This window comes from Solanum verrucosum, unplaced genomic scaffold (assembly GCF_900185275.1).
Source record: "Solanum verrucosum unplaced genomic scaffold, falcon-dt-bn FXZP01000180.1, whole genome shotgun sequence".
Lineage (NCBI taxonomy): Eukaryota > Viridiplantae > Streptophyta > Magnoliopsida > Solanales > Solanaceae > Solanum > Solanum verrucosum.
The window spans coordinates 1,562,229-1,576,290 of record NW_026020402.1 but is presented as its reverse complement, the minus strand read 5'-3'; the positions used below and the strand labels follow the sequence as shown (position 1 = coordinate 1,576,290).

Genomic DNA, 14,062 nt, shown 5'->3' with positions numbered 1-14,062 from the left:
CTTGCTGCGTTCTTGAACTAGGGTTCTTGACCTTTTTCTCCTTTCTTGATTCTAATTTTCTATGTTTTGATTAATGATTTTTACTAAGGTAAGTTCTAGTTATGTTTCTAGGCTTAAACTGACTAAAATCTCATGATTTAGGGTCTAAACGACGTATCTTAGGGGTTAAACAAAATAGGAAAAGACCAAAAGACCCCTGACTTAGCTGCTGTCGGAGTGACTGATGGACTGGACTGACGGGCCGTCATTCAATCGACGGTCCGTCGTTTGGATCCGTAGGTCGAGTCTGCCCGACAGGGCTTCACTAAAATGAGCATAACTCTTTACTCGGAGGTCGGAATTTAGCACACTTAGTGGCGTTGGAAAGATAATTCAATTATCTATCTAACCATAGGTCATGGAACACATAATTCATTTTGTGCTAAGAGTTATGACTATCTAAAGTTGACCAATCAATAATTTTCAGCTAACTGGTTGCTGACCCTCATCTACGGTCAGACCTACAAACCGTGGATCAATTGACGGTCCGTGTTGGTTGACCGTAGTTTGTGTCAGAGGCTGGGTAAAGGAGGTCTTGATTCACGGACATAGACCACGGACCGTTGTCTAATCTACGGACCGTGGGTCTGTCCGTGAGTCAAGACTTAGCCGATTTTTCTGAGCTTGGCTGGGGAGGGATTGCAGTGGTGAACCAAGGACCACCAGTATGGGCCGTGGTCTGACCTACGGTCCGTGGATGGCAATCGTGGGTTGCACCTGCAACTTCTCAAAATCTGCATTTTTTGCCTGATTCGAATACGGGGTGTTACAGTAAGGCTTGTAGCCATGATTGTTATGGATTTGAGAGTAAAGCTAATATGATGTGATCTTGTTGTGTATTGTTGAAAGCATATTCTCACTTACACACTTAGACATAAATATGCTAGGAGATGCAAGGCTCTCTCGCATAGAATGATTCTAGGTTGAAAAGTTAATCACCTAAAATGAATCAAAGCATGTTAGATTAGAATAACTTGAAGTTGTGACAGATGATCCCTTCATGTATAGCTTGACTTGGTAAGACAAGACCAATATTGGTAGCTTAGCATTGAGGATCCACATTCTCCTAAGGGTAGCTTGAACTAGCATTTTAGAATGCCTTCATGATAGCATGACTTGGTTTGGCCAAGACTATTTCATAGTAGCTTAGGATTGAGGACACATACTCTCCTAAGGGTAGCTTAGGATTGAGGAATCATAATCTCCTAAGGGTAGCTTGCATTAGCATCATAGTGTGCTTGTGAGGGTAGCATGACTTAGTTGGTCTAAGACTATTTCATGGTAGCTAGGATGGAACACTTGTACCCTTCCTAGAATAGCTTGGGATTGCATGATAGTATGCCTTCCAAGGTAGTTAGTTTAGCATAATATAGTTATGTTAGCAAGATGATAGCTTGGTCTAGCCTAATAGGGTGCTATTCTTTGGTGGTCTAGAATGATAAATAGTAATCATTTGGGTATGATATCCTAAGGTGGTACTTAGTATGAATAGTATTATGGGATGTTATTCATGCATTGCACAAGTATGACTTGAAGCTACTCATGAAGTGTTCTCTTATATGATGTATGTTTAGTTTGGGTTGTTGCTATAGTTGCCTTTCATGATATGATTGACTAAAGGTGATAGTTCTCTTGTCTATATGAAGTAAGCTAAGAATAAGACCAAATGAATGGTAAGTATGCATATGGTGACTTCAAGGTTATGCTTATTGTGAATGGTATTATGGGATGCTATTCATGCATTGCACAAGTATGCTTTGAGGTTACTTAGGAATATAGTGCTCTTATGATAGGAAAGCCTAAGACTTGACTATGATTATGGACTATGTTTAAGATGACCAAAAATGGATACTTAGCTTGGATGGTATTATGAGATGGCATTCATGCATTGCACAAGTATGCTTTAAGGTTACTTGAGAGTGGTCTTATTATGATATGAATGACTAAGAGTTGAATAATACTTATATCATGCTTATGTTAGAGACTTTACTTATGATTATGATATTGTCTCTTATGCTTATAATTGATGTTTCATGAAGTATTTCATATGATTATGGATTATGTCTTATATATGTTGACTAACCCTTATCTCATGCTCCTATGATGTTATGATAGCTAACATATTTAGTACATTTTGTACTAACACATACTTTGTGTACATTCTCATCAAATGTAAGGTTCAGAGATTTGAGTTCCAATCTTGAAGCTAAGTTTCTAAGGAGCAAAGGAGTTGAAGAGTTGGTGAGTCGTCATAGCTTTCGAGGACAAAACCCACTATTTCCTTTATGTCTTTATTTTCATGTTGAAACTATTGTATAGGCTATGTCCCAAGAGTTTTATTCAAAGTTGTATTAGATGGTTTGAGACAAAAGTGTAGTAAAGACTTCCACTTGCTTTTATGAAAGACTTCAATTGTATGGATAATTTATTTTCAAAATTTCCGTACTTTTTTATTATCTTATGTTATGATATGTTAAGGGCTTGTATGAGACCCTTCGGGGTCAAGTATGCCATGTTACATCTAGGGTGTACCCCTAGGTTGTGACACAAAATCTCACCCACTTCATCTTTTATCTCACGAAAAAACCATATACGGCTACCTTATTCACTATTGATTCTTTGATCTTCACCACCGCCATATCACCTACAATTCTTCTTCTTCGTCGTCATCCACCACTAAATATCACCATCACCGTTTCTAATATAATTTTTTTCTTCTTCACCATCTTCAATTTCCACTCTTTTTTTTTCAAAATCATTACCCAATGCCACCATGCACACTCATAAAGTTGTCATCTTCACCAAATTCAAAAATTGATCAATCTTCTTCGCCATTTTCAATTTCCTCTGTTTTTTCACCCATTACCTAGAACCACCATATTCATAAAGCTGCAATTACAACCAAACCTAAAAATTGATTAACAACCAAAATTTCTTTAACAAAGTCAAAAAATAGAAAAGATAGAAACAATCAACCAAAATAACCTAAACATAACTTAAGGATTTATTTATTTAGGTTTATCTGAAATTATTTTTAGATTCTTCCTTTAGTAAAATTATCACAAAATACAATTATTCACTAACAAATCTATGAGAATTAACCTAATTCCTAGTCAAAAAGAAAAGTTGTGCTTTGAGATTGTGATGTATAAAGAATGAAGAAGAATGTCACACCCCGAGCCTACATCCTGGGCGGGACTGACACTCAAAAGTCATTGCTGGCCCCAAGCAAACCCTTGGCCTGGCTTACTTAACTCAGTGGAAGACAATATTCATAGCTATAATGATCAATGAACTTAACTGAACTAGATAATAAAATAACTGAGAATGTTTTAAAGATTAAACATTCAACTTGGCCAAAAGTGGCAACCCAAGTTTTAACAATAAGAGATGATAATGAAAAGATTCAAAGGACTAACATTTGTTTGTCTATGAAGCTTCTAAAACAACTGAGATGGATTTTGGGACAAACCCCACAACATCCTAATGAACTAACTAGAAAGCAATGAAAATAGATCCTCCGGAATGCAAGGAGGCTCACCGACTGACTCTGAACTGCTCACTGGATCAACGGTGCGCTGAAATGTCGATCCTAGTTACCTGTGTCTGCATCTGCATCATAAGAAGATGCAGGCCAACTGGCATCAGTACATTGAATGTACAAGTATGCGAGTTGGAGTGCTAAAACAACATAGGCTTGAACGAGAATTTGAAAGAAACACTTACCTTGACTCTTCTCAATTCATGAATACTTAACTGAACTCATTTCAATATAAAGCAGTTTAAAACAAGTGCAATATAAAGAAAAGTTGTTTAAAAACATGATGTCAACTCTGTGTATATACAAGGATACAATCATAACTCTGAAATGTATGCAAAAATACAATAACTTGATGTATATAAAAATACAATAACTTATGTGGGAGTTTCTCTAACCAACAATAATCACATAAGAGCTATAGTGATGATACAACGGTCTACCTCACGCTGCCAGCGCACCCTATACCCGGCCAAAGGTATACGACCTGAACTACTAAGTGGATCCACTAGTCTATTGTGAAAAGGGTTCATCTAAAAAGCATGACCCTTTTCTACCCACGGTGGCTACATGGTTTTATGGAGACGTGAGTTATCTGAACTCATGCTCGCCCCCAATTCGGTGCTCAATACTACTCCCAAAATATACTAGCTCTTATGCTTAAAAACATATTTCTTCTGTGATTTGAGATTAGTGCTCAAAAACTTAGCTCAAAGGCTATCTTGGAAATCAAAGCTTCCTCTCTTGCTTCATTTAGAAAGTGATTACTCTTTTCTGAAAACTAGCCCGAAGGCTCTTTGGAAATCTCAGTTTCCGTTCTTATTTAAATGTGAAAACATTTTAAATCTCTTTGGGAATACATAGTCCCCATATACTTTTGAAGAAATGAACTTCAACTTTACTTTTTACTAAACTCAAAACTTAAGTCTTAAAACAAAGTTAAAACGTTTGCAAAAGACTTTTGGAAAACTCTAAGAACTTCTCTTGACTTGACTCTTACTTGTCTTGACTTTGATCCTAATTTTCCTTGAGTTGGATTCTAGATTCAAGGTTCATGATCTCATGTTTATGGATGATTTCATGATGTTTAGATGTACCTTAGAGTGTTGGAATCAACTAGAAAACATAAGTACATTGCTAAGGAACATGTACGAAAAGGTGGGGAACGAATGGGGAGAACTGGCGTCCCTGGCGCTCTGAGAGGCGCGGAGCGCCAGCCCTCAATACGATCAGCTAGGCTTCCAGCTGGCAAATTCGAGCAGCAAATTGTACAGATATAAGTCATCTTTGTATCTGATATTAAATCCAAAGCATCAAATAATTTGAGGACAATCCTCAAACATTCCTAAGAATTCTCTTTTATTTCGAAGAGACTGAGAGCGGTTCAACATACAAGATTTAACGGCAATGAGAGATGGTTTCATAGGAGAAGGGGTATTAGTTGAAGCCAATGACACAAAACGATAGCTTCATTTCTCCAATGTTCTACCTCTCTGCCACTTAAATTTCACTTGTTTTTCCTCCATTATTTCACAATGTTTTTTTTTTCTTGAATGTGAGCTCTTTTCTTAGTGTATGTATAGGAGTCATGATAAATGATCAGATGAGATCATAATTAAAATGGGTTGAATTTTAGACAGTAAAAATAAATTTGGATAAACTCGTTTCAACCAATTCTTTGACCCATTTTTACCCTTCTTTGTTCTTTTATGGACTTTTATTTAATTTTTCCATTTTTCATTTTTCATTTTTCTATTTTCCTATTTTAGTTCTTCTTATCTATTTTTTTTTTCTTTTTTATGTCTTTAAAATGGAGTATTTAAAAACTATATTTATTGTCCATATTCTTATAAGTTAACAGTAGATTTGATATTCATATTTTGATCTAACTCATTTAAATATAAATAAAATGTACTGATTTTATGTAGCAGTTTTGTTTCCTAATTTTTATGTTTTTCCCTTTCACAGTGCTAGTAGAAGAAATTTTATTAAATTTTTTTCATATTTACTTCTTTTATTATATGAAAATTTAAAGTTATATAAAATTAATAAGATATTTACCATAAAATAACAAGCACTTATATAAGTTGTGATTTATTAAAAGGACTAACTTGAATTCAAAATCCTTCACTTGATTAATGAATCAAGAGAAGAACTATCACTATTTAATTTCGAATCCCAAGACAATTATCATTTTACAATTCTAAAATGAACTTATCTTTTGAAATTTTATTTATTGGATAAATATAATAAATTTAAAATGAATTGAATGCTAATTCAATAAAAATGAATTTGGTCAAATATATGGAATAAAATGATTTAACTCATTTTTACTCCTTTTTCATTCATGGAAAATTTTATTAATTTCTTAGCTTCTTCATTTCTTTTTCTTTTTTATTTTACTTCTTCTTATCTATTTCTTTCTTCATGTCTTTAAAGTATATTTTAAAGTGTATTTATTAATTATGATATTATAAATGTATAATTACATTTCCGCACTTAAATCGTCAAATAAATTTGTTAAAACAAAATTAAAAGAAAAATAACATTATTTTCATGAAACTCTATAAATAAATTAAACGATATCATATAAACTTACTAAAGATATATTCATCACCATTTATAAGATTCAATTTCAGACTTAGCTTGTCTAGGGGGTTATAAGTTCAAGCTAAGAAAATAGTTTCTCGTAGAAATGCAGGGTAAGGTAGCATACAATAGATTCTTGTGGTCCGATTTTACAAAAAAAATAATTAAAAATTGCAGAATGAGGTGGTGTACAATAAACCTCGTTGCATTTCTTTTTTAAATGACTTCTTCCGATCGATTTATATTTCTTTATTTTTGCATTAAAAAATTGGAAGAAAAATAATGGAAAAAGAAAAAGAAAAAAAAGGCGAAAAAACAGTAAATAAAACTAATCTGAAAGCATAAGAAGAGACAAACATGATTTCATTAGGAACGGATATGATAATACAAATTTCCAGAAAATGATTCAATATATTTAACCTTCAATTAATTAAAATATGTATTTTTGGTTCCTTCTTATAGAAATATATCAAGTTTGAATTGGCTTACCATGGTCAAATATGGATACTTGTATTTTACCCATATGTGTCGATACTCTTATAGGTTAACAATAGATTTGAAATTCATACATATCCAACCGAAATACAAGTGATCCAACTCATCGAAATATGAATAAAATGGATTGATTTTATAAATATGGACTAAAATTGTCAGCACTAGTGTAGTTGTAACACATTGTAAATTTTATGCTAAAGATCTGAATCATTCGTCATGAGTGTATTAACTTGAGTCGGGTTATATCCTACGTATACATGTGTTAAGGTTCATTCCTATGTGTGAGAAGTATATCAGATGTGGTTTAGAGTCATAAAGGATCTCTATCACAAGGTCAAGATCAAACCTTTCCTACTGACTACGTTTGTCGACATAGGTTAAGGATTGTATCGTTGGTTCATGTGACTCCTTTTATGCTCATGGTAAGGACTAGTTATGAATTAATATGATATGTACGCGTATGTCTCATACTCAGTAAGGTATGAGATGTCTTAGTTGATCGGGTTGAGATTAAATTCCATGCGCTCACATGATGGTTTATATTGGTTACACTATTAACCTCTCATAATAAACTAAAATATGATAAAAGAGGTATCCTTAAGGCAGTCTGAACGACCTCATCTCTTAACCTTCATATGTCACAATTATGATTATGCTAGTTGCTTATACTGATCTTGATATGTATGTTATGTTTCATTCCACAATTTTACATACAATACAATTTCATATGTACTTACATTCCTTCCACCGGATGTGCTGCATCTTTTACTGATGCAGACTTCGGTACACTGACAAATGGTTAAAAGATGAATTTGATATATAAAAAAGAACTATCTACATTTATTTTTTTTAATAATTTTGAATTATTTTCGTTCAAAGCATATCCAATTGACTTGATATAAAGAAAAATTGTTGGAAGAATGTATAGAAAAAGCGCTATAGTCCGAGTGAGATCCTACTTGGCGCGAATTCAAATTAATTAAACTTTAATGCAGATAATAAACACTGGGTGAAGAAACTAAAAAATATTAGTTGGATGAGCGTATATATATGTATTATCTTTTATTTTGCACAATATATAGTACATCTTGCAAGATGATAGTGGATGAGCTTAAAATATTACAATAGAACAAATCAATTGTTACAATTGTATGGAAAAAAAAAACTAGTAATATTCCAAAGGGCAATATTTACTACGCCTTCTCAAGTAAATGTATCATTGACCAAATTCTTATTTAATTAAATGGATGAATGTATATGTAAGGTATCAATATTATATAAATAGTGTAAGATTGTATATATGTATGATGTATAGCTTACATTAGATATGTATAAATAATAACAAACACAATTACATAATATTTATACATTACAACGCATCATCCTTATGAGTTGAATTTTTTCAATATCGACTAGCTTAAATCTCCTCTAAATAGTCCTAAATTATACATATGAAAAAATCCCAATGTTTTGATTCTTTTAGTATATTATTTTTCACTAGAAATAATCAATTTAAATTTGCGGTAGATCAAATTTTAAATTTTGAGATTCAAAAGCTTTTAATGAACGATTTCAATGGATATCTTATTCAAGTCTCCACTAAACAATCCAAAATTTAGATATTATTAGCTACACTCAATATTTCTATTCTCTAGATATATTATTCACTCAAAATAATGTATAGTTGCGACGATGTCGAATTTTATTTATTTAAACTTACCCAATTGCCCGAAGAAGATCCGAGTAGACATAGACATAATTAGTAAATGATCAAATGGTCATTCTATTGTTTTAGTTTCCCGATTACTTTTATCGGAAATGTAGTCAAACAAAGGGATTTTAATAACTATCAGAAATGATTCATATTTTAGTAGATGATTAAAGAACAATGAGTTTAGAACTTTCCTTGTTACTTTAAATTATATCAATATCATAATAATTTAAGACATAATAGGTAGATTTAAAAAGAAAATTAATTAAACTTCAAAAAAGGAAAAATAATAAATTTTGGTCAATGTAATATTTAGCTTTCCATATTCCTACCACAACTTTGGAAAGTAATTAAAACCTAATACACTATAAAAGACCAAGATAGTCTCATGTATTGAAATCATTCATTCATAGCTCTTTCTATTTTCTTTGTCATGTCTTCAGAAAAACTCATAACTTTCAAGACTAGTGATGGTGAGGAATTCAAACTCAATGAGGCTGTAGCTGTGAGGTCAGAAGTCATCAAGAACATGGTACAAGATGTGGATAGTACTTCTAATGTCATCCCCTTGTCTAATGTTGATGGCAAAACAATGACCAAAATTGTTCAATATTGGAAGAAATATTCGGAAGAAGGTGTTACGGAAGATCGGTTAAAGAGTTTTGATCAGGATTTCTTGAAGATGAGCCAATCAGAACTAGTTGGTGTTCTCTTGGCTACTAATTTTTTTGATGATAAGCAGTTAAAGGAGGTAATAATCCAAGAATTTGTTGATAGGATCAAAGGGAAACCAATAGAGGAAATACGTGAAGTATTTGGTATCGTGAATGATTATACTCCAGAGGAAGAGGAGGAGGTCCGTAGAGAGAATGCTTGGGCTTTTGAATGATTTTATAATATTTCCCTTATTTCCTTAGCTATATCCTATTTCTATTGTTATTTTATTTCTGTTAGTTCTATCTTCTGTTGTTCCTTTTTGAAGAAATATTGCTCGATTTTGAATGATTTATAAATTATGTTGGAAAGAAATTAAAGCTTGTTATGTTATTTGAGAAAAAAATATTATCCTTTTAGATATGTTATTCACTCAAATCTCCTCTAAATAGTCCTAAATTAGATATATATCTGAGCAACTTTCAATGTTTTAATTCTTTTAATATATTGTATATTCACTAGAAATGACTAATTCACATTTGCGACAGATTAAATTATGAATTTGAGGTTGGAAACATTTTAATGACATATTTCAATAGATATCCAATTCAAATAATTTAGATTACATGACCTCCTCTGTTACCCCATACAACTATGATTGGATGATAGAAAAATTAAATGGTTGAAATGGAGTTAGAGCAGTGAAGCCGGCGGTGGCGAAGAGGAGGAAAAAGGTTGGATTACAGCAGTCCAACTCACATTAACAATTGAAGAAGTAAAGAGAATATTTTGTTAAAAAAATAGAATGAGAAATAAATGAAAATAAAATTAAAAAATAATTGGCACGTGGTAGGTAATAGTTGGTGTGTGTATGCACTTTCTTTCTTATACGTGAGATTGATCGAAATTTGGGATATTTTTAACACGTTTAAATTATTTAAGGGGGTGCTAGGACCTTTGCAAAGTTTCAGTGTCTTTTAAAAAATGTGTTATAGTTGAATGAGATAATGATGCATTTTTTCTCTCTAAATCATAAGACCTAGAATAGTCTCTCCACTTATATCGTTCATGTTGGGAGGACAATTAACATACAAATAAAATAATATGATAAACGTTACTTCCTCCGTCTCATATTAAATATTAGACTTTCTCTTTACATGTCTTTTTAAAAAATCATGAATAAGAAGGTTAGTTGGAAAGAAATTAAAGCTAGTTATATTATTTGAGAAAATTAGGTAGAGTCTTAATTTTCCTCTTGTTTAGGGTATAAAAAAAGAAAACTTAGTGATAGCTTAGAGATGTGTCTACAACTACTCAAACACCATTCTCCAAAGTTATAATAACTTCAGCTTTTACAAGAAGATACACAACAAAAGCTTTCTTGTACCTATCACCATCTTCCTATCTGTTACATATGTTCTGAGTGATAAAGATTGGATTTTTCAAATTCCCATTAACTCCAATTACAAGAATTTTTTTGTTTTTAAGCAATAGTCTCCATAAATATTCCCATGAACTTTTTTTTTTCCCGTTTTGACTTCCTACTTCAACTAGAACAGTGAAAACCTAAGGCTCTATAAATTAAGCCCTTCAAACCTCTCAGACATTATAATCATTCAAATCTCCTTTCAATATTATTCTCAACAAAAATAAATTAACATCTCTTATACAATTATATTTTTATCATCATGTCTTCTTTAACAAAGTTCTTAACTCTAAAGACTTGCGATGGTAAGGTATTTGTACTAGACGAGGCGATAGCCGTAAGGTCACAAGCTTTCAAGAATATGATTGAAGACGATTGTGTTTCAAACGTAATTCCCCTGCCTAATATCCATAGCAAAACAATGACCAAATTAAAGTGATTGAATACTGGAAGAAACATTCGGAGGAAGGCGTCTCCAAAGACATGTTTATGGATTTTGACAATTGTTCAATTTTCCTATTTTAATGGTGGTGATATTTCAGGTAGAATAAGGGAACAACATATAGATGATCTGAGGTACGTTTTGATATATAGTTGATCACAATTTAGGCAGGAAACTCTCATACCTAATAGTTCACGTATGAAACTTGAAAAAACAGAGTACTTTAGATTTCACACGTGATAACATAGTTTTTATTTTATTTTATTTTTACTAGATTACTAGTTGCAGCATAAAAAATATTCAGTTTTTATTCATTTATCATTGAAATTTACTTAACTGGATTTTGTAATATATAGTAACAAAAATCATTGAACTTTACTAGGGAATCAGAAGTTTTAGATAATTGAGATTACTCAGGTTTAATAATTTATCAAATGTTTGAACAAATTTGGAGGATAACTTATTCACATTTTCTATCATTTGAAGTTGAAATTTATTTGACCATCCACAAGATTGGTTAGTAAGACTAACTCAAGATAATTGTTTTTTTTCGTCCCTTTTATGCTAGATAAAAAAGAGTAGAAAATGTTAAAATAATTATTTTTGTAATAAAAAAATCATTCAACTTTGCTAATTATAAGTATCATATAATAAAAGGTCTCTTTCATTTTAAGCTAGATTACAAAGAGTTCAATTTTGCCTCATTCTTGGTCTAACTGTAACATCTCGCAACTAGAGAGAAGTTTAAAATCTGGAATTAGTCATTTTTGAAAGGTATAAGGTAATCTGGAAAATTATAGGTAAGTTAAAATGAGTTTTTGGTCAACTTTAAACGACCATAACTCCAAGCTCAGGATGATTTAGGTGTAGTTCCAGATATGGTTGGAAATCTCTTGGAATGATCTTTCCAACGCCGCCAAGTTTGCGCGATTCCGAGTTCGGATGAGTGAGCTATGCCCTTTGGAAGTTGGGCTGTTGGCTTAAGGAAAGTCCAAATCCGTATTTTTGAAGGGTAGTTTGGTCTTTTCCTTCCCCTTTTATTTTAATTCGTTTTAGTGAAATAATTGAGGGTCTAAACTGAACTTGGTCAGTCTTACGCTTTTGGAAAGGAGTTAGGGTTTTAGAAAAGAGGAAAGAAGAGGAGAAAAGAGAAGGAGAAGCAAGTAGAAAGTCGAGTTTAGCTTGTGGATTTCGTCGGGGGTGATCCCTACAAGGTATGTGAGATCACATAGAGTTGGGTTAGTTCAGCCACGCGCCAAGCATGTTTAATTCAATGTGTTTTCGTCCTAAAATGATTGAGAAACTGATGTTCTTGATAGTTGTTCTTGTATTGATTTCGTTCTTGAATATGAGTTGGGATTTAGGAGTTTCTTGATGATTAAGTGTTGTTTCCCTGAGTTGTTTGAGTTATATTTTTTTGTATATGATATGGTACATGAATCTAAAGTGAATTTGGGAAAAAGAATCGGATTAGAATGATTTAGGGTTAGAAAATGTGATCAAAAGTTCGTCTGAATTTTGCCTGAAGGGAGGCTGGCGTAACGCGCCCCATAGCGCCAGGAAGGCTGGGGCGGCGCGCCAGCAGTGCGCCAAAAATGAGCCCTAGTAAAATGGGGCCTGGCGTGGAAAGCCAGGGACGCGCCCGGATTGGCGTTTTTCACCAGTTTTCGTCGTTTAGCCTGTTTAAGTTATTCTAAAGTGTCCTAACACTTTCCATTGATTCTAACTACTCTAAATGACTTCAAATCATCTAGAAATCATCCCTAAACATAAAATCATAAACCTTGAATCCATAATCCAATTCAAGGAAAGTTAAGATCAAAGTCACAGAAGTTAAGAGTCAAGTCTAGAAGTTAAGAAGCAAGTCAAAGCAAAGTTTCTTAAAGTTGTCAAGAGTCTTTAACAAATGTTTTAACTTCGTTTTAAGGCTCAAGTTTCAAGTTAAGCAAAGAGTAAAGAGTTGAGTTCATTTCTCAAAAAGCTATAAGGGAACTAAGTACTCCCAAAGATTTATAAATGTTTTCACATTTGAGCAAGAAAAAGGAACATCGATTCCAAGAGAATTTCTATACTAAGTTTTGTGTAATTATCTCAAACCAAAGAAAGAAGATTGTTTTTAAAACATATGAGCTAAGTATATTTTTGGGAGTAGTATTGATCACCGATATGGGGATGCGAGTTCATATTAACTCAAGTCTCCATAAACCATGTAGCCATCATGGGTAGTAAAGGATCATACTTTTTAGATGACTCCTTAAGATGCTTTTAGCATAGACTAATGGATCCACTAAGTTAAGCGCTCTATATGATGGCAAAGTATAGGACAGTTCTGGAAGCGTGGGCTAGACGATGTATCACCACTTAGGCTCATAGTGGTGGTTGTCGGTTAGAGAATCTCCCACAAAAGTTATATTTACTTTTATATATAAGTAAAGTTGAGTTTGTTATTGTCTTATCTTTAACGAACTAAGTTGTTTACAATGTTTTACAAGTTATATATATATTGCATGTGTCTTATTGCTTTATATTGAGTTCAGTTATTCATGAGTTGTATAGAGCCAAGGTAAGTATTCCTTCTTACTCTTTTCAAGCTTAAGTTGTTGTTTAGCATTCTAACTCGCATACTCGTACGTTCAATGTACTAATGCCAGTTGGACTGCATCATCTTATGATGCAGACGCAGGTAACCAAGATCAGCATCCAGCGCCTCGTTGATCCAGTTGAGCACTCAGAGTCAGTGGTGAGCCTCTTTGCATTTCAGAGGACTCTTTTATTCGCTTTTAGTCTTTCATTATTAGGATATTATGGGATCTGTCTCAGTATCCATCTCAGTATTATATAGGCTTCATAGACAGTCAAATAGTTAGTTATGAGTCTTTCATCTATGTATTTGCAGATACTTTGTTTAGAGATAGAAGTTGCCAATTTGGCTAAGATATTTTCATTTAAACTATTACATGAGTTTATTTTGTTAAGTTAAGTCTTTCGTTGAATTAAGTAAGTCAGGCCAAGTGTTCGCTTTGGGCCAGCAATGGTCTCCGAGTGCCGGCCACGTCCAGGGTGTAGGCTCGCTGCGTGACAAACTTGGTATCAGAGCCCAGAGTTCAATAGTCCTAGGGAGTCTATGAAGCCGTGTTTGTAGAGTCCTAATTATCGGTGTGAAGCGCG

General features: G+C 33.0%; 2 protein-coding genes across 2 annotated transcripts in view; both read left to right on the top strand.

The window, feature by feature from the left end:
• Nucleotides 1-14,062, top strand: part of LOC125840269 (uncharacterized protein At2g23090-like) — a 376,400-nt gene that overhangs the window by 176,059 nt on the left and 186,279 nt on the right. The gene's annotated exons all lie outside the window — the stretch shown is intronic.
• LOC125840270 (SKP1-like protein 1B) lies at nucleotides 8,806-9,261 on the top strand. The gene has a single exon (XM_049519245.1). The coding sequence runs from the start codon at nucleotides 8,806-8,808 to the stop codon at nucleotides 9,259-9,261; it is 456 nt and encodes a 151-aa protein (XP_049375202.1).

What these genes read in the sequence shown, in the direction of transcription:
- LOC125840270 (XM_049519245.1), top strand. Translation starts at nt 8,806, where the DNA reads ATGTCTTCAGAAAAACTCATAACTTTCAAGACTAGTGATGGTGAGGAA.